This window comes from Diabrotica virgifera, chromosome 8 (genome assembly GCF_917563875.1).
Source record: "Diabrotica virgifera virgifera chromosome 8, PGI_DIABVI_V3a".
In the NCBI taxonomy this organism is placed as follows: Eukaryota; Metazoa; Arthropoda; class Insecta; order Coleoptera; family Chrysomelidae; genus Diabrotica; species Diabrotica virgifera.
Genome location: NC_065450.1, coordinates 64,842,425 through 64,863,281, shown reverse-complemented (window position 1 = coordinate 64,863,281; position 20,857 = coordinate 64,842,425). Strand labels below are relative to the sequence as shown.

Below are 20,857 nucleotides of genomic sequence, written 5' to 3'. Positions count from 1 at the left end.
ATAGTTTTTCAGTTCAAATTGATTGTGTATCAGTTTATATTCAACTGGAAATTATAGGTTAATTTGCATGTTTTTGCTATATATTTGCATTTTACAAATCTTTGCAAATGACCGAAAGTACATACCTAGCTAAATTTATAGTTAGACATTTTTTTGTGAAAAACATTTTAAATAATGAACATAAATAAAAATCCATTGAAGACCGGAATTGGTAACACAAAGTTTACACCCGAAATAGAAAGAATCATGAACGAAGACATAAAACTAAACAAAAATTTTATAAAAGCCATTAAGGTTGGTTTTTCATAGAATAGTAAATATTATTTATTTAAGTTTGTAAATAATAAAATAATGTCATAATTTTTTATTAAGTATTTAATTTTTTTAAAGAGAACAAAAACAATGAAGAGAATCAAGATCAATCGAAGGGAAATCGAAACGTCAAATAAATTTAATTCCACACTTAGATTGTGGCATATTCCCCAAAAAATAGTAAATTTCATAAAATGTCACAAGGAAATATCTTGAGAACCATATTAGTGAAAAAAGAAATAGGTTCCTAGACTAAAAATAAATAAATATATACCTACCTATCATATATTTGAGGAAAATAGCATGCTTAAATAAGGGCGAATGTTATTTAGGGGGAGAAATAAGGTTTGAAAATTTTGAAAATTTCGATTTTTTTTATTATTTTAAATGAAAGTACATACCTTCAGGAACAGTCTCTGAAAATTTCAGTTACCGAAGTAAAAATACCGCAAAACATCATGTTTAATATCCCTACATTCGATTCGCTTTGCAGCAGCTTGAGCGTAGTGAGAAAGGTTCAACAGATTTCCCTTCTCTTTTGTAAATTACTCTGCGATTCAAAAACATATTCCGATGGGCATCAATTTACGATTTGACACACAAAAAAAGAAATTGAAAATAAAAGTTGTCAAAATTTTAAACGCGTTTTTCTCAAAACTGCTTTTTTCAAAGGCGTTGGACACTGTAACTCAAAAGCTACTTGACAGATCCACCTGAAATTTTTCATAGATTTTCCTTAGACATTTCGTAAGGTAACTCTGGCGAGATATTTTCTGTTTTAGGCTTATTTTTTGTTTAACGATAATAAATACGTAAATTTTCACCCCTTTTACAAAAAATTCGTTATTTTGACTTCTGGGTGATATAAAAAAACTCAAAAATCGTTAAAACTAAAAAACCCGGGAGCGTTACCTCAAGAAAACACTCATGCTAATAAAATATTTTTGAATTTTTTTCTTTTCAAAATCTTTTTCTTTTGAGGTGTCTGTAAAAATTTGCCACCGTTGGGTTATTTTTCAATATTTAGTCTTGATTTTTTTTAATATTCTTTGAATTGTACTAAATAAGTTTATTTAATTTAAAAACAAGATTTTAAAAATGGTATTTGAAATATTGATTTCAAGCCATACCCCCTTAAACAAAATTAGTAAAAAGTTCAAAATTCGAACATATTAAGGTAACAAATATTGCGGCCCTCGGTAATAGACGAATAACATTTTGTGGCCCTTTCTAGAAAACATTTTCCCACCCCTGCTGTAGTGTATCCCTAAGCGAACTGAATCCAGCTGTAGAACTATGCATATTAATAAAATAGTAAATGCGTACTGACGCGTTAGTGACGTCTATCTAGAGACAGAGAAAATTCTCTATATGTCCGAGGGCAGAATACTTGGTAACTATCTATTGCCTGAGCTTTTTACAAATTTATAAAGATACAGGCCGATAATTTTATTTTATTTTTAGGTGTAAACAATATGCAAAAGAAATATATCGGAATTACCCATTCGAAGCGTTAGCGTCGATGTTCTTCTATCCTTGTCGAAACTGGGACGGTCGTTGTCCAAGGATTCTTAGATGGAATGAATGCATGGTACACGAAGATGGATGTTCATACGAAAGTGGCTGCAGTCGGTTCTGGAAGCACCCTAAAGCTTTTTTAAAAGGAAAGAGAGACATGCCTTATGGAGGTAAGCAAATATTTTGGTTCGGTTTTTGAGTGGTTCATGAGACACAATCGATCAAATTTGGCCGAATCAATTTGGCCAAAATTTTTGATTAAGTTTGACAATTTATAACTTTATTATTACTCCGATTTTCAAGATTCTTGCAACAGTTTGTAGGTACAGGTTTCATGTCGTTTGATATTATTGCGCTAACAAAATATGTTTGCTTAGATGGTATTATATGGGGGTGAATGGAAACGTTGTATTTTCTCCTAACTTTAAGAAATTCTGTAGAAAAATTAGAGGGCTGATTTAGTTACATACTCCCTTTGTATTGTTCTGGATGTGTTCCTAAGATATTGTTTTTTGAATTCTCCGAATATTTCTTTTTTTTTAAATCAGCAAATAAAAACACTGCTTTGAGGGATTACTTAATTAAAAATATCAAACGCACTAAAATAAAAACAAAAAACAAAATTAACAACAAAACAAAACAATTCAATAGCGGGTATGTCCACCTCTCGAAGATATGACTGCTCGCAATCTGTTTGAAATCGAATAAAGATGTGTTATCCTTGCCTGGGGTGTAGCCCGATATTCCTCTACCGGGACCATAACTGCGAATAGCTTTTTTTAATTCATCCCATAAATGCTCAATAGAATTGAGATATATGTTGCACGCGGACCAATCTAATTTTATCAATCCTATCTCTATTTAAGATATTTATGTTTATGAGTCAATCAGTGTTTTTATTTACAAAAAATTGTACAGCTCTTACAAGAAAAGAGATATTCGGATAATTCAAAAAGCAAAATCTTAGGAACATTTTCAGGATAATACGAAAGTAGTATTGAACAAAATCGGCCCTCCAATTTTTCCACAAAATCTTTTAAAGTTAGGAGTTAGGAGTTAGGAAATACAACGCATCCATTCACCCCCGTATAATGCCATCTAAGCAAAATTTTTTTGTTACCGAAATAATAACAAACGACACCAAACCTTGTACCTATAAACTGATGTAAGAATCTTGAAAATCGGAGTACAAATGATAAAGTTATAAATTGTCAAACTTAATCAAACATTTTGGGTGGCGGAATTTTGTGCCAGTGAGTAAGTGTATATAACCAAATAAATTTGGGATCCCATCTTTCTGATTTGCTAACTTATTACTTAGGTTTCTGTATTCGAGTTACATCGGATTAAAAAGAAGAAGATTGCTCTATACGAAGCCGAAAAAATAGATTTTTTTACTTATTACCTCTATTTTGAACTTGCAATTCAATTTGCTTTAATATAGTTTGTTTGGTATATCGACCGTTTCTATTATTATAATATATTAATTTGTTACAAATATTTTAAAGATATAAAAATTTGCAAAGAGAAAGAGTTCCGAAAGAGAAAGGTAATGAAAAATGAATAATTATTTTCAATTTCGTTGCAACACTAAACTACAGCCGCATCATTATTCTAGTCCAATCAGAGAGTGCAGCAAGCACCTCTACCTGTTTCGAAACTTATTAGTCTTTCATCAGGAGGCACATATGCTGCTCTCTCTGAGCCAACTAGGACAAACCCCGGTGTGCAGTCACGGATTGCAACGAACGAAATGGCAGGGATGCGCTAGCGGCAACTGCTAGCAAAAGACTAAGTTTTCAATCTAATAGCACATAAAACAACATAAAAACGTTACTCTAGATCCTACCAGATTGAAAACAATGGAAACCTTCTCTGGTAACACCTCCGAGGCTTCTACAATTTGCAAGCCATAACGGAAGGAAGATGAGGGAATTTTACAATTTATAATTCACGTCCCATCTGCTCAGCGCGGTAAAGTTCCAACGAGAATGGTTCCCTTCTTACTCCAATCAGAATAAATATGTAAATCAAAAATGAATAACCATTTTCAATTTCGTTGCAACACGAAACTACAGCCGCATCATTATTCCAGTTCAATCAGAAAGGTAATGGTTTAAAGGACCACACAGTTGTTTATAACTTTATCTCAAATGCCGGTCAACTTTGACCGATTGTATCTCATAAGCCATTGCTCGTAATTTAACTTTTTTTCTTTTTTCAACCGTTTTAAAGTTATAAAATAAAAAAAAACTGTTTTTAATCATGTTTAAATATCTTATTAATATTACTGACCTACTTGAGAGTGAGGAAGAGTTAATAATTTTTATTGAAGTCATCACACACTTTTTTCTGCAAAAATCAGAATGCTACCTCTCACATCCAAATGTAGTTGTTTCACATATCCGCCCTGGTCTATTTATTATTAGTTTCATTTTATCTTTCTTAAAGCAAATAAAGCAATCTAATCTTCTGTGTACCTACTAAAATTTTAAATTTTACCTTCATAATAAATTTTACTTTTCATATAAGTAAATATGTTCTTGAAATTGTACTGCTCAGCAGCAATTCCATCCAAAGTTTCAGCTGCAATAAAAGATGCTGTTCCATGTAATTTATTTTATTTTTATGGTAGGTGTAAAGTCGGGAAGCACGCTTAAAAATAACCCTTTTTAATATTTTAGTTTACACGTTTACTCAAGCTAGACGAGCTTTATTGCATATTTTTCATTATCACAACTAAAAGTGAATGGCATTTTTGAATTGAATGGTTTATAAATCTTTTAAGTTGAATTTATGTACAAATAGAGTATTTAATATTTATGACAGATCCAGTACAAAATTAAACTTTTTACACCATTTCTTTTTTGTATTTTCATTTTGTAGTACGTTCCTTAACGGTAAAATATTGCAATACCTCTAAATTTTAAAGAACCGCTTGGATTGACATGAAATTTGGCATACACATAGCTAACAAGTCAAAGAAAAAAAGTGATATTGTGCCGATATGTGCTTTTGCCCTGGGAGTGGTGTTCACTCTGTAACAACTAGCTGATGATTTTCTGTTGGAGTGAATGAAAAGGGAGTGGTAAACTCCAACAGAAGTAGTAAAAAGAAGAAGATCTACTTAATGTAGCCAAAGGACAAAAATGTGTGGCTTCTCCGTTGAAGAAGCTGGAGTAACTAAAATACAACTTTGTAGTAGTATTTGTATGGAAGGATGCCAAGACAAAGAATATCGAATTGATACAGGACTAGAGATGAGAAATCATTAATAGATAGATATAACTTGAATGGCTAGCTAAATATGTATGAGAAGGGCCACTTGACACTCAAGGAAGGATTCGGCCAATTTGCACGGCTATTTTTGGCCAGACAATAGATTAAAGGAAGTGACAATGATGGCTCGAAAAGAAGATATGAAGATAATGTTCAGAAAATAGATAGAGTAAATATAATAATATACTGAAAATAGAATGAATTTTTGGGCGCCAGAAGAAGGATAACTAGGTTAACGCTCTTCCAGGTATTCTACGCTGCTATAGAGTATGTTAAATTTGTAGTACAAGTATGTGAAAAGTTATTAAAGATTATTAAATTATAAAATATACTACTAAAAATAAAGGAGTAATAAGAAAAAAAAATCACAATAAATGTATATTTATTGAATGTAACTACTAGATCTTTTTAACAATCTCTGAGTTAGGACAAGTAACTAGTGTGTAACTCTAACATGACAGGAAAAAGTGATACTAGTGAAAGTCAATTACAAAATCATCATACAACTATGATCTAAGAATACTCTTTATAAGGTTAGAAAAACTGACTACGGGTACCTCTAATACAGGAAGTACAACTTACAACTAGGTTAGTAGAACCCTCACCAAATAATAATTGTACGTTTATAATACGTACACCTTAATTAAATACTACCTGATACTATATATAACATATAAATACCTCACTGTGAGTGGGACAGGCACAAGCCTTATTGAATAAATAAACCTACGAGTGGATACACAGATCCTTTTCCTAACTCGTGGTTTATAATAGTAATAATAACAAGTGAAACCAAAAACTAATCTGAGGGATTAGAATCCAGAAGTTCATATGAATTTAATAAATTAAAGTTAAAGTTAAATAAAGTTAATAAGTTAAAGTTAAGTAAAGTTAATAAGTTCGAGTTAAATAAAGTTAATAATTACAATTTTGACTAATATGTGAAGTTAATTTTTAAAAATTTAATTAAACATATACTAAAATAATGGAATGAGTTTAAATAATTATACAAAAGTGGAACACAGCCTAAAAATAATCAAGATAAGAGTACCGACTACTATTATCAGGGAAAATATCTGAGCTCAGAAATTTATACCTTTATAGATTGCAGAGTGTTGGGGAACGCTATCAATTAAATATTATGTTGTAAAGAAAAAAAAACCTATAAAAAATATAAAGCAGGAAAAATGTGTGTGCAATTGAACTATAAAAAAAAATGTACTAAATATCACAAAACCAGTCTGTCTTTAATAAGAGCACAGTAAATGTTCCCAAACAAACCACTCTTTCCTAATCTTGAAGTTGATGTAATGAGCACCCAAGGGTGCTAACTCTCGCTAGCAGCTGTCCTGCTGGAGGTACAGGAGAGGAAGACTGGTAGAAAGCAGCTGAAGGTACTCAAAACTGTTGGAAAGCAGCTGGAGGTACTCAAAAAAAAAGAAAATGTGGAAATAATCCAGGCTGGTCGCCTATTGATTGTTTCTCTCTGTGTGGTCTGGCCTTGGTGTTGTTGTAGGGTGGCTTTAAGATTTCATGGTAGGTGCTAAAAAAAACACAGTGTGGTGTTACTACCAATCTACCAATGTCAAAAAAAAAGAAGCAAGAGATACGAGGAGGTGTTTTTATTCCTATGGGAATAAGAAGAAATAGGTCATTAAGTCCAAAAACTTGAATGACTAGACAGCTTGACCTTTTATCAGGTTGCTATCAGATGACCTTGGTCAAATAACACAAGTAATTTCCAATTGAAATACAAAATATAATTACTGTGAAAGAATATTTTATTATAATATATACACCGGTATATAGATATATTATACAAGGATGAAATATAGTAAGACTAAGCGATGGATACTTATTTGATCATCGTTCAAAAGATAGGAGTTCTGTAGACTTGAAAGGAATATAAAAAATGGAGTTTAAATTAGCTCTATTTTCCAACTGGAAGCACAAATTAACAACGAATATTGAATTATCTCTAGATGAGTTTGATCCATGAAAATAAAACATAAAAACCATGAAAATAGACTATGTGAAACTTAGTTAGCAAATGTCAAGGACTTCCAAAATGGCTGAATAAAATACTTAATAAAATGTGTATTTACCGGGGTAGAACTCATTGGATATAGTATGCTCTAAAATTCTTCAAATCCACTGCTGCTGGATAACTTCACTATACTTTTATTGTAATATTTAATCAATTTGGAACTGAGAATTAGAGGTGAATAATTGAGTCTAATGACTCCGCACACTACGATTCAGACCGAACACTCGAGAAACAATGGCAATCCAAGGCTCACGTTCACAGCTGAATCCTTCGTACCCCTCTACTAAGCATTGGCTGTCAAAGTGGGGAAACCAATGTTGCCACGTTTTAAATGTGACGTCATCAAGCATTTAAAAATTCTGAGATGGGTTTAAGTTCTATTTGAATAAACATTGAAAGAAAATAATTCTGAAAATAATTAAATAATATTTTGGATAGTTAAATAATATCTTCCCATCAATAATCGATTCTATAAGGGGCGGAACGTCACAACTCCCTCTTGGGGGTGAAAAAATATTTGTCCAAAGTAAGTCCGAACATGGATAAACTGACTAATTTTAAGTAACTTTTGTTTTATAGAGTTTTTTCACTGTCAATACTTTTCGAGTTATTGGCCAATGAATATGTTCATTTTTCCAACAAAATAGCCACGCCTTTAGACGGTTTTTCGCAAATAACTCAAATAGTATGTATTTCATCGAAAAAAAAAAAAATTCGTAACAAAATATAGCCTGTAATAAATTTAAAAAATGGTGTATATATCACGTCTCTATACATAGTAGAAGCAGAGTTATAGCTAATGAAAAATAGGTTCACATTCGTCAAATTCCAAATGGAATACTTTAACATGAAATAACCAAAAATGAAGCACATTTCGGGGAAAACTCATTACAACTTATTTAAAGTGTTTAAAAAAAACTTCATTTTTGTTTTAATTTCTAGCATCAAAGTAAACAAGTTACGCTCAAAATAAGGTTAGTCCCTTTTTCTTTGGTAAAAAAATCGGGAAAATCACCCCTAATTAGTATCTCAAATGAACTTAATCGTTACGACTTCACAAGTTTCTTGACTCGTGTATGTATTGTTTATAATATGATTTGTAAGTTTCATCGGTTCAAAGTTCTTATTTTTGAAAGGGCTGTAGTTAAAAGGGGTTGAACGAGTCACTGATCACTAATGTATGCAAATTTAGAAACACCAAATCTTAATCAATTTTTGTCTAACAGAAAAACAAATAAATACATGATATTCAGAAATGCAATGCTGACTTCTTTTTTGTTTTTCGAGATTTTTGGTATCTGTAACAATTTTTAAGTTATTTTGAAAAAAATCATATTTTTCAAAATTAAAATTTTTTAAAATTGTACTTTAAAACCAATTTTTTTCAAAAATAAGCACTTTGAATCGATGAAACTTACAGTATCATCTGTATCATATAAACACAACATAAGTAAAATAATTTGTGGAGCGGTAACGATTAATTTCATTTAAGTTGCTAATTAGGGGGTGGTCTTCCCAATTTTTTTTGCCAAAACAAAAGAGACTAACTTTATTTTGACTGTAACTTACTTAAATTGAATGCTAGCAACTTTTTATAAAAACACAAATAAACCTTTTTTTAAACACTTTAAAAAAGTTATAATGGGTTTTCCCCAAAACGTGCTTAATTTTTTGGATATTTCACGTCGAAATATTCTATTTTAAATTTGGTGAATATGTATCTATTTTTCATTGGCTATAACTCTGGTTCTACGAGGTCCAGAGACCTACCACGTACACCATTTTTTTTACTTTTTTACAGGCTATATTTTTGCTACGAACGTTTTTTTCGACAAAATACTTACTTTTGAGTTATTTGCGAAAAACCGTCTACAAATGTGGTTATGTAGTTTAAAAATGAACATAATCACTCGCAGATAACTCGAAAAGCGTTGACTTAACGAAGAAGCTCTATAGAACAAAAGTTACTTAAAATTAGTCAGTTTACACATTTCCAGACTTATTTTCGTTATATTTTTTTTCACCCCCAAGAGGGGGTGAAAATTACCCCCATTGCAAAAGCACACACCGGCACAATATCACTTTTTTTCTTTGACATGTAAGCTATGCGTATGCCAAATTTCATGTCAATCCAAGCGGTTCTTTAAAATTTAGAGCAAAAACCGTGAAAGAATGTACTATTGTATTTCTTAACGATTTTAAAATAAACATGGCGAAAAGCTCGGCTTCGTTCGGAAAAATATTCCCATGGGGTTATTTTGCATAATCACTTTCATGAGATACCCTAAAATAAGATTCAAGAGGTCGCTTATGCTGGTAGTGGTGCTAGTTTTTTGTTTATTAAACTTATTTTTTTATTTATTATTTAAACAAATTGTAAAAATGATTTTTTTCGACACAAACATTTTTTAGGTTTTTTGAATTATATTGAATACAACAGATCTATTATAAGTTTTCTCTAAGGTTGATATTTTTTGAGTTATGAACAATGTTTCTTAAAGTTGGTCTCTCTTTTTGGTAAAAAAATCCTACAAATCACCTCCTAATTAACATCTCAAATGAAGTTAACCATTACCGCTTTATAATTTGCTTTTTTATATATTGTTTATATCACCTGTAATTTTCACCGGTTCAGAATGCTTATTGTTGAAAGAGTTGTAGTTGAAAAGGCTTGAATGAGTCACTAATCACAAGTGTATGCAAACTTTGAACAGCTTTATCTTAACCAATTTTTATCTTACAGAAAAACAAAAAATCCAAAATATTTAGAAAAGCAAAACCTACATTTTTTATATTACGAGATTTTTCGTATTACTAATACATTTAAGGTTATTTTGAAAAAAATATATTTTTTGAAAATTTCAAATTTTGTTGAAGTGAATACTTCTTATTATTTTAGTTTAAAACCAACTTATTTCAAAAATAAGCAGTTTGAACCAGTGAAATTTACAAATCATATAAACAATCCATAATTAAAGTAAATTGTTAAACAGTAACGATGAATTTCATTTGGGATGGTAATTACGGGTTGATTTTCAAGATTCTTTTATCAAAAAAGGAACCAACTACATTTTGGGTACAAGTACAACTTAGTTTTGATGCTATAACTTTTGCCTTTTTACAAAATGATATACTAAATTAGTTTTCCCCGAAAAGTACTTCATTATTTGGCTATTTCACGTTGAAATATTCGATTTGTAATTTGACGAATAACAACGTATTTTTCATGAGCTACAACTCCGCTTCTATTGGGTCTACACACTTCTTACATATGTACATAATTTTTGTGATTTTTTTATAAGGATTTTTTCGATTATTAAAATACTTACTTTTTGAGTTATTTGCGACATGTTGTTTTTTGTTGAAAAATGAACATTTTCACTCGAAAATGACTCGAAACGCAGTGAGAAAACTCTATAGAACAAAAGTTACTTAGAATTAGTCAGTTTATCCATTTTCAGACTTATTTTGAACATATGTTTTTCCAATTTTCACATTTAAATAAATCAGAATCACTTTTCGGATGGGCTACCTCTTGAACTTTATTCTGGGATATCTCATGAAAGTGATTATGCTTGATTTTTCCTATTGTATGTGTATAAAATACGAATTATAATTTCTAAGTAATACATTTTGTTCCAGATATTAGACTAGTAGCCATTCCAGAAAAACTTCTCGACTTCATAAAATGCATCCAATGCGAAAGTTATCTGTCTTGTGAGCCAGTCTACATCCGATCTGATGGTAAAAACATCTGCCATCGATGTATCCACTCCAACGGTGTCCCACCAGATTGCATCAGAAATTTGGGATACGAGATATTGTCCAGCATCATAATATTTCCTTGCGTGTTTAGAAACAGAGGTTGTCCCACGAGATTAAAGTTTGGTACAGATCTCTGGCACCATGAGGCTGAGTGTTCCTACAATCAGATGTTCAAGAAGAGAATGCCTGAAATGGAATCGGGTGTTTTTAAAAGTAATGTGTATGGTAAGTTATTTCTTCTTCTTGTTCTTCCTTTTTTATATAGGCTTTAACTCCTGTTTCTTATTCAATATTAGCCCCCTAAATTGTTTAAATTATCGCACCATCGTAAGTTATTTGAACCTATTAAAAACATCATCCAATCTCTCATCTCACTCATCCAAAATCTTTTCCAATATAAGAAATCTTTAAATTTCCGGCTATTTGGATTTCGATTTGGTTAAACTTTAGATGTAGCAATGATACAGTATCTTAAATGATACAGCATATCAAATCATCTCGTCGTCGGACCCGATAATATATCTAGAGAAAATAATAAAAGCTAAGACCAAACCTCAGGCATCAAGAAAGAACAATAGTTTTATCTCATACCTAGAGAGAAGTCGTCAAGGTGCCCAAAACTTTATAGCCTATCCAAGGTATATAAGGCAGGATTACCATTGCAGCCAATTGTTAGCTCCATCGGATCTCCTCTACAACTACTGTCTGAAAAAAATTATGGCTGAATAGCAGGCTACAGCCATACGCAGAAGAAGCGGAGTCTTATGTCAAGAACGCATGCCACTTCATCGAACGTGTAAAAGATGTGACTCTTGAGCAGACACATTTGCTCGTCAGCTATGGTCTCACTTTTCATGAATGTTACAAGAGACCAATCATTGAAAATCATAAGGAAAATGTATCCAACACCACAGGATACAAAGATATAAACAAGCTGAAGAAGCACCGATGGATTCCCCACTGTCACCAATAATAAAAAAACTTGTTTATACTAGAAATACAACAAAGGACAATAGAAACAGCTGAACACAAACCTATACTTTGGCTTAGATACGGGGATGACACTTTTATCATCTAAACCCACGGAGAAGAAAAACTAAAGGTATTTTTAGAACACATCAACAATATCCACCATAAAATTCAGTTTACCATGGAACTGGAAGAAAACGATCAAATACCGGACGAAGAAGACCGGCACATACCGACAGATATCTACATGCTGATTTACATCACCATCCTGCATAATTCCATTCAGTCATAAAAATCTTGATTACAAATCCGAAATACTCACAGACGAAGAACATCAAAATGAAGAAATGCATAATGTGAAAACAGCGTAAAGAAAAAATAGCTTTTTAACATATACCATCGAAAAATCGATTGTTTGAAGAAGAATGAAGCACCCAACAGAAGACAAAAACTAATAACCGATTAGCAAAACAATTCCACCATTATGTGAAGGGTACAACAGAGAAAATAGGGAGAAACATTTTAATATATTTTTTAATTAATCAATATTTTTACAATTATACTTTACTTAAATTTTTGTTTCAAAATTTTATAGGCGAGTTATCAGATTTTGAACTAAAAAAGAAGTTAGTACAGTCATTAAAAAACAAGCAAGAAAAGAAGCTCAAAAAAGCCGAAGAAATTGAGGCAGCCATAACAACAAGGATGAGTTCAGAGGATGGTTCCGACCGAGATTCTGATAAATCTAATTCCTATGACAAACATTTATCCGAAGGATCCAGCTCACCATCACCAACAAGGTAATTTTCCAACGAAAGTTCAGTTAATATCTTGCTTATATTTTCTTCTTTTGCATCTAATATTTCTTCATTATGCTCTTACATTTGTTGTTATGCTCACTTTGATGAATTCTTTTTGGAATGTTTTGTTGTGTAGATTCCATCTGTAGATGGAAGGTAGATTGTAGATTCTAGGTACAGCTCATAATATTAAGATTTGACCCAAATGACTTAAATAAAATGTCGTGACTTCTTACTGAGTTACAGGATATTTTATTTAAATCTTTAAAAACTATTTGTGCCCAGTACTTTAAAACCATTTGACATATTCTTGTCATACTTGGCAGAAAATGTAGGTAAAGTCGATTCGCTAATCTGAGACACAACTGTCTAGTGACGTTGGTAATTTATTTTTTGGGAAGTTAGGTTGTTAGACGTAACTGGAAATTACTACACAACCAAACCTACCTGCTAATAGCTAGTATTATTAATAGTAAACATTCACATTAACATTAATTATTTATTTACACCATTATAATGTATTGATAACAAATGAGAAAATTATTTATTGTACAAAATAAAAACATTTTATAGAAATAAATTTCACAAAATTTTATGAGTTTAGTATATACTCCCACTATTTCCAATAATTCTTCTTTTTATAATGAAAAATTAAGTTGATTTGAGCAGTTAATAGTGTAAGGTAGAAATTTTAGTGAGCGAATTCAGTTAACTTTACATTTTACTAAATTATGATAAATAAATGTTTCTGGGCTACTACCATAGGTGTACGACAGTGGACAGTGAATGGTTGACTCTATCCAAATTCTACGCCAGTGGCGGAATTTTAGCACAATTTTTTGAATCTCTAATACTCTCTATATAAATAATATTATACTCCTCACTCGTAACGATAAAGTCATTAGTTTTCGAGATATTTGAAGTTAAACATGCAACGGCAGAGTTATTTTGATTAATATATTGTGCCGCTTAATTTTTAATTATGATTTTATCAATTTAATATTTAATTATATTACTTTTTGCACGATTGATCATTTTTGACTGTTTACCGTGACAGATTTTACGTCAGTAGGTGACATTTACTAGCAACTCGACGGTAAGTAATCCAACTCGACGGTAAGTACTCCAACTCGACGGTAAGTAATTCACTTACCGTCGAGTTAAAAAATCTCTTAATTTTAATTTATTTTTTGAAAGAATACAGAAAACTAACGAATTATTTATTTATATTGAAACTTATGGTACAATTTGTTAAATTATTTAATGAAATCCCACTTGTTTGGGCTGTGGTTTCACTTCTAACAGAAACTCCTGCAGAATCGCATACATTAGTAGTATTACTAGTATTGCACAATATTTTTTCGGCAAAATCTATTTTATTTTGAAGGGAATCTTCTACATAGCTTTCTGCCACTGTCGATGAACGCCAACCTCCATGACGCTTTAATCTGAGGACATCAACACCTTTATTAGCCAAAAGCGTTGCTGATGTCCTCCTGAACGAATGGCCAGTATAGTTCTCGGGATTAGGCAAATTTAAGAATTTGGCAATTTGAGAAGGCCAGCCCCCGATTGTCCCTTTCCCTATTACTTGAGCACAACATTTTCCTTTGGCGTATCTTAAGAACAAATGATTTGATTTTACTTGTAATGGACGAAGTTTTATATACTTTTGCAGAATTTCTAAATATGGAATTTTATCGTCTGGTTTATTAACGACTGTAAAAGTACGCTGGATGTTCGTTTTTGTATTGGGTACTTTTACAATCATTAAACCATCGGTTTGTTGGATGTCAATCATAGTAATATTATATAATTCATCTCTTCTACAGGCACCAGATATTCCCAATATCATTGCGACCTACAAATTATGAAAAAATCTTCATTAGAGTATTTCTTTTACCTAAACTATATTACCTTATATATTACCTAAAATTATATTACCTTGTGAACTAGAAATTCTTCATCCGGTGCTTCCATCAGAAATTTTTCAAATTGCTCCCGTGTAAAAATGCTCGCTTTCTTAGGCCTATAGCCAACATTTTTTCTCTTCAAATACGCGATCAAAGTTGAAAACTTGGAAATATCAATGCCATCATAAAGAAAAACGGTGGATTTAATCATTGAATATTCTGCCCAGAGGCTTCCAGGAGCTTTCAACTGCATATGTCTTTGAACGAAATATGCCAATAGAGTCTTTTCTTCGATTTTTAAATTCTTGCCTTCGCACCATTTTTTAAAACTTTGGTAGGTATTTTGATAACGGATTTTGGATTTTTCGGGAATAATTGCGGAACACCCTTCTTCCCAAGCCCGTTCAATTTCTTCAAATTCACTTTCGCTCATATTTTAATCTATAATAATCAAAATTGTACTTAAAATTATTGACAACTAAATAAAAACTCAATTCTCCATTGTTGTTATGCACCCTAGTTACTACCTAACAACCAAAGTATCTATCTTGATAAAATGAATGAAATTAGTCAATATGACGAAAATGTTTAATTTTATAATTTATAATGGTATCAATCGTGCAAAAAACGTTATAAGCATGTCGAACGTTAAGGGTAACCGATATCAGACAATAATTGGAGTCGTCGCTCCGCTCCTCCTCCAAACAATTGTCTTCGATCGGTATAAAACCCTTACCGTTCTCCATACTTAATATACTATTTCGAGATATTTGAACTTAAAAATTAAGCTTCACAATAATTTAATCCAAATAACTGTGCCGTTACATATTTAACTTCAAATATCTCGACAACTAATAACTTTATCATTACGAATGAAGACTATATATTATTTACATAGAGAGTATTGGAGAATCAAGAAATTGTGGTAAAATAGCAATTCTGCCCGTGGCGTAGAATTTGTGAAGTGTCAACCATTCACTCTCCCTCCCTGTCGTACAAGTACGGAAGTAGGCATAACGTTTATTTATCATAATTTAGTAGAATGTACAGTACACTTTATTGTATTGGACATTCTTAATGAATCACCCTGTATAAATATTTCATGGCTACTGGATCACATATCGATATTGAGTTTAAATTTGAAAGCAAACGTTAAATCGAAACTTCTTTCCTTGACTGTATGTGATACATAGAGGAATATAAAATATATTTCTAAATTACATCCGAAAAATAGACTTACAATTTATTTACACTGTTACAATATTGGTATATTACATGTTGACCTTTATTTCAAAGTTCTCTCTACGTATGGCCTTTGATATTTTCATATTCGTTTGAAAGTCTCCTACTAAATATTTATTGGAAATTATGGATAAAATGATTTCATTATATCATGTAAACACATAAAATATACTACAAACATCTCGACCGTTTGGTAATTGTATTAAAGGAAATCGCGTAGTAGCTATAGATTCCCAGGCGTACACAGGAGAAGCCAAATAGAAGATAATTTTGAAAAAGAGAATTACTAAAAGCAGGAAATCAACCTTTTTTAATTTCATCTCAACTTTATCCTTTGTAAATAATGATTCTAGATGCTTCATAAATAGTTGATTATATAATTAAATTATACTGTGTATCATGTACCAAAAATGATTATGATAAAAGGATAGGTATAATTAAATAAATCACAAATAAAGTATACGAGTAGAAGTAAATAAAAGTTAAACCTTAAACCGAAATATTTGTTTGTGGTCTTCTTCAACCTGTTTGATTCCACTCCTGAAAAAAGGCCTCCTCATGAGTTCTCCATTCTTCTATGGTCTGTGCTATTTGGTGTCAGTTTCTTTTCTTCCCATCTTTGCTTTGAGGTCGTCTAGCCATCGTTTTCGTGATCTTCCTCTACTACCACTGTGCTCGCGTAGTTTCCAATCTACAATGTTTCTCGTCCACCTTTGGATGTTTTGCCGTGCCACGTGTCCTACCCAGTTCGATTTCATTGGCGCAATTCTTTCAATTACATCTTCCACCTTCGTCCTTCTTTGCACGTACTTATTTCGTATATAGTCTGGGCAGATTATCTGAGAATAGGCCATTTTTGGGAAAAGTTATTTACCAACAATTTTATTACTGGAATCGAATCTTATGATTTTATATATTAATAATATAGGTATGCAAAGTCCGCAGATAGTGTGCTACTTTTTTTATAAACAAAATGGCGCCCTAAAATCCTGTTTTTTTCAATTTTTGCTCTATAACTCCAAAGATTTAACTTTACACCAAGACCACTCAAATAAAAATTCACCCTAATTAAATTCTGCATAGAGATGTGTTTTTCCGGAAAATGCCAGTTTTTACAACAAAATCTTTAATTTTCAACTAAAATTTTAGATAAGTAATTGTTTATCAATAATTAAATAACTTGGTAGCAGAAAAGCTCTTTTCTTAAAGATTATAACTCCAGAAGCCAATGGAAATTTAATGAACAGTTTAGCAACAATTTAATTGTTAATTAAAAATTTACGGTCGCTATAATAACCACAATAATGATGATACATAAAAATAACTATGATTTTTTTATAAAAAGACACTGTACGTATCTAATGTACTTTACAGAATCGAAATTGGACTATTTAAGCGGCCTCAGGAATATTTTTAAATTATAAACAATTTTTTGGCTTAAAAAAAAATAGAATATCTCGGAAAATATTAACTTAGATTAAATTATCAAAACGGTATTTGAAAAAATAGCGGCAGGAAGCTTCTTTTAAAAGAAAAAACGTTTAATTATGATTAGTGGTTCCTGAGATACAACCGGTCAAAGTTGACCGGCATTTACGGCAAAGATATAAAAAATAATCACCTTTTTATTTTTCTCCTCTTTCTTCACACCAATTTTCATATCTTTAAAATAATCATAACATATATTTTTATAATAAAAACTATCGATATTACGAGTGAAAATTGCCAAAAATAGCAAAATTCCTATCAAAATTAGGTTGGAGAAAATGTAATCTCAAAGTTCAAAATCGGTATACGTTAAAAAAATGTATTTTCTCGGCTTTTCATGGAGCAATTTTCTTCTTTTTTTTTTGTTCCCAAGTAACTGGAGTAGAGCCATCTAACTAAAGCATTATTAAATGTCAAAGTTGCTTTTGTTTTGTAATAATTAATTAATTTATTTATTGATTATAACAAAATTTTTAATTTGTTTAAATAAAGATTGTTTAAATAATTACAAAGCTTTCAAATGAGAATATTTGTGTTTTTAACGTTAAAAGGTACACTTGTAGTAAGTTTATTTAAAAAAGTTTACAACTGGAAAAAAATGTATGTAGTTTTCTTTTCTTATAAATAAATTAATCTATTATAACAAAACAAACTTCCTAGAAGTGTACCTTTTAACGTTAAAAGCACAAATGTTCTCATTTGAAACTGTATAATTATTAAAACAATCTTTATTTAAACAAATTAAAAATTTTTTTATAATAAATAAATTAACTTATTATAACAAAACAAAAGCAACTTTGACATTTAATAATACGTTAGTTAGATGGCTCTACTCGAGTTACTTGGGAACAAAAAAGAATGAACAAAATTACTCCATGGGAAGCCGAGAAAATGCTTTTTTTTAACGTATATCGATTTTGAACTTTGAGATTACATTTTCTCCAACCTGATTTTTGATTGGAATTTTTTGCTATTTTTGGCAATTTTCACTCGTAATATCGACAGTTTTTATTATAATAATATATGTTATGATTATTTTAAAGATATGAAAATTGGTGTGAAGAAAGAGAGTAAAAATAAAAAGGTGATGGTTCGAAAATTATGATCCTATTGTTTATATCTTTGCCATAAATACCGGTCAAATTTAACCGGTTGTATCTCAGGAACCACTCATCATAATTAAACGTTTTTTCTGTTAGAAGAAGCGTCCTGCCGCTTTTTTTCCAATACCGTTTTCATGATTTCATTTAATTTAATATTTGCCGAGTTTACGTCTTTATAAGCCAAAAAATTGTTTATAATTTTAAAATATTCCTGACGCCTCTTAAATAGTCCAATTTTAATTCTGTAAAGCACATTAGATATCATAATTCTTATGTATCATAATTATTGTGGTTATTATAGCGACCGTAAATTTTTAATTAACAATTCAATTGTTGCTAAACTGTTAATTCAATTTCCATCGGCCTCTGGAATTATATTCTATACAAAAAGAGGTTTTATGCTAAAAGTGATTTAATTATTTATAAAAAATTACTTATCTAACATTTTAGTTGAAAATTAAAAGATTTTGTTGGGAAAACCCGCATTTTCCGGGGAAAATTTTCGTCGAAGTAAATCGGGAAACACGTCTCTATGCAGAATTTAATTACGGTGAATTTTTATTTGAGTGTTTTTGGTGTCAAGTTGGCAAGTTAAAAATCTTTGGAGTTATGGAGCAAAAATTGAAGAAAACACGATTTTCGGGCGCCCTTTTGTTTCTAAAAAAAGTAGCACACTATCTTTGCTATCTTTGCATACCCATATTATTAATATATAAAATCATAAAATTCGATTCCAGGAATAAAATTGCTGGTAAATAACTTTTCCTTGTATTTTGCTAATTAAGTCTTAAACATGACTATTTTCGCGTTTTTCAAATTTTAAATTGCTTATAACTCGAAAAAGATCAACTTTAGAGAACAATCATACAAGACCTTTTTTGTCCAGAATGGTCCAAAAAATCTAAAACGAAATTGTCCGATTCAAAAAAATTGTTAAAAAAATTTGGCCCGCTTTTCACGTGGGCAACTTCTTGAACCTTATTCTGTGATGTCTCACGAATGTGATTATGCAACAAAATCTCATGGGAATATTTTTCCCAACGAACCCGCCGTTTTCGGCTTGTCTACATACATACTAACATATTTCTCAAATTTGACTATGTACCGACATTCTTTACTATATTACGAATATACAGGGTGTTTGGTAATGAATGGGCCATAGCTTAACCTCAGATTCCTGCGCATAAAATAGGTCGATTTCAGCGAACTTACCTTAGTACGAAAGTTGATAATAACCGAAACACATGGTGTCAAAGATAAACTTTTATTTTATTTATTCTTGAATATTTCCTAACAGGCATGGGATAATAACACGAAATTTAGTTAGCGGGGGTTTTTTGGGACGAGAAATCTTAATTTGAAATCTTAATTTGCCACCAAAAATGATGTATTACCCAGAGGGCGCCACATACGTATTTCAGTGCTTATTTAATACATTCAAATTTTTTTACTCCCCAGACTATATGCTTTTTGAATCATAACTTTTAGTCTTTTAATATTTTTACTTAAAAAAGGTATACTACATTCATCTCGTTAAACACAACTGTTTTCGAGATAAAACGCATTTTAAGTCTGCGATACAACATAATTTTTTGCATAATATCATTCCAGTTACACTCGAAAAAACCTTACAACCATAATAATTGTGCCAGTTCTCATATTTACGTCATTGCATCGCAAATTCCATTTGAAGAAATTTCCGACACATTTTTGGAAATTTTTATGGTTTTAAGTTATTTTTCGGGTGTAACTACAACTACAATGATATGCAAACAATTATGTTGGCTCGCACATTTAAAATGAGTTTATCTCGAAAACGGTTAAGTGTAGCAAGATGAATGTAGTATATATTTTTTAAGTAAAAATATTAAATGAATAAAAGTGTTGATTCAAAAAGTAGGTAGAGTGGATAATGAAAAAAATTGAACATATTAAATGAACGCTGAAAGGCGTATGTGTCGCCCTCTGGGTAATACATCATTTTTAGTGACGAATTTAGATTTCTCGTCCCAAAAACCCCCGTTTACCAAATTTCGTGTTATTATTCCATGCCTGTTAGAAAATATTCAAGAATAAATAAAATAAGTTTAATTTTGACATCGTGTATTTCGGTTTTGATAAACTTTCGTACTAAGGTAAGTTAGTTTAAATCGACCTATTTTAACCTCAGGAATCTAAGGTTAAGCTATGATCAAGCAAATCCATATATATATATATATATATATATATATATATATATATATATATATATATATATATATATATATATATATATATAAATAAGCAAAATCATTGGCTAATACTCGTAAAGTGAATGTGAATTTAGTTGGAAATATATAAAATGATGAAGGGTCATCATTCCATACATTTCTGTGAAACTATATACACCGGTGTTTCGGCCTATTTGGGCTTCGTCAGTAT

At 30.9% G+C, this 20,857-nt stretch overlaps 2 protein-coding genes across 3 annotated transcripts in view; one reads left to right on the top strand and one right to left on the bottom strand.

Annotated features, from left to right (window-relative positions):
• Window positions 1-20,857, bottom strand: part of LOC114331767 (probable G-protein coupled receptor CG31760) — a 923,592-nt gene that overhangs the window by 398,121 nt on the left and 504,614 nt on the right. The gene's annotated exons all lie outside the window — the stretch shown is intronic.
• LOC126890606 (uncharacterized) overlaps window positions 1-20,857 on the top strand; it is a 107,027-nt gene that overhangs the window by 82,650 nt on the left and 3,520 nt on the right. Inside the window, exons 3-5 of the mRNA XM_050659685.1 lie at window positions 1,777-2,000; window positions 10,799-11,146; window positions 12,486-12,690. Of these exons, the coding sequence (XP_050515642.1) occupies window positions 1,777-2,000; window positions 10,799-11,146; window positions 12,486-12,690 (777 nt within the window). The remainder of the gene's footprint in view (window positions 1-1,776; window positions 2,001-10,798; window positions 11,147-12,485; window positions 12,691-20,857) is intronic.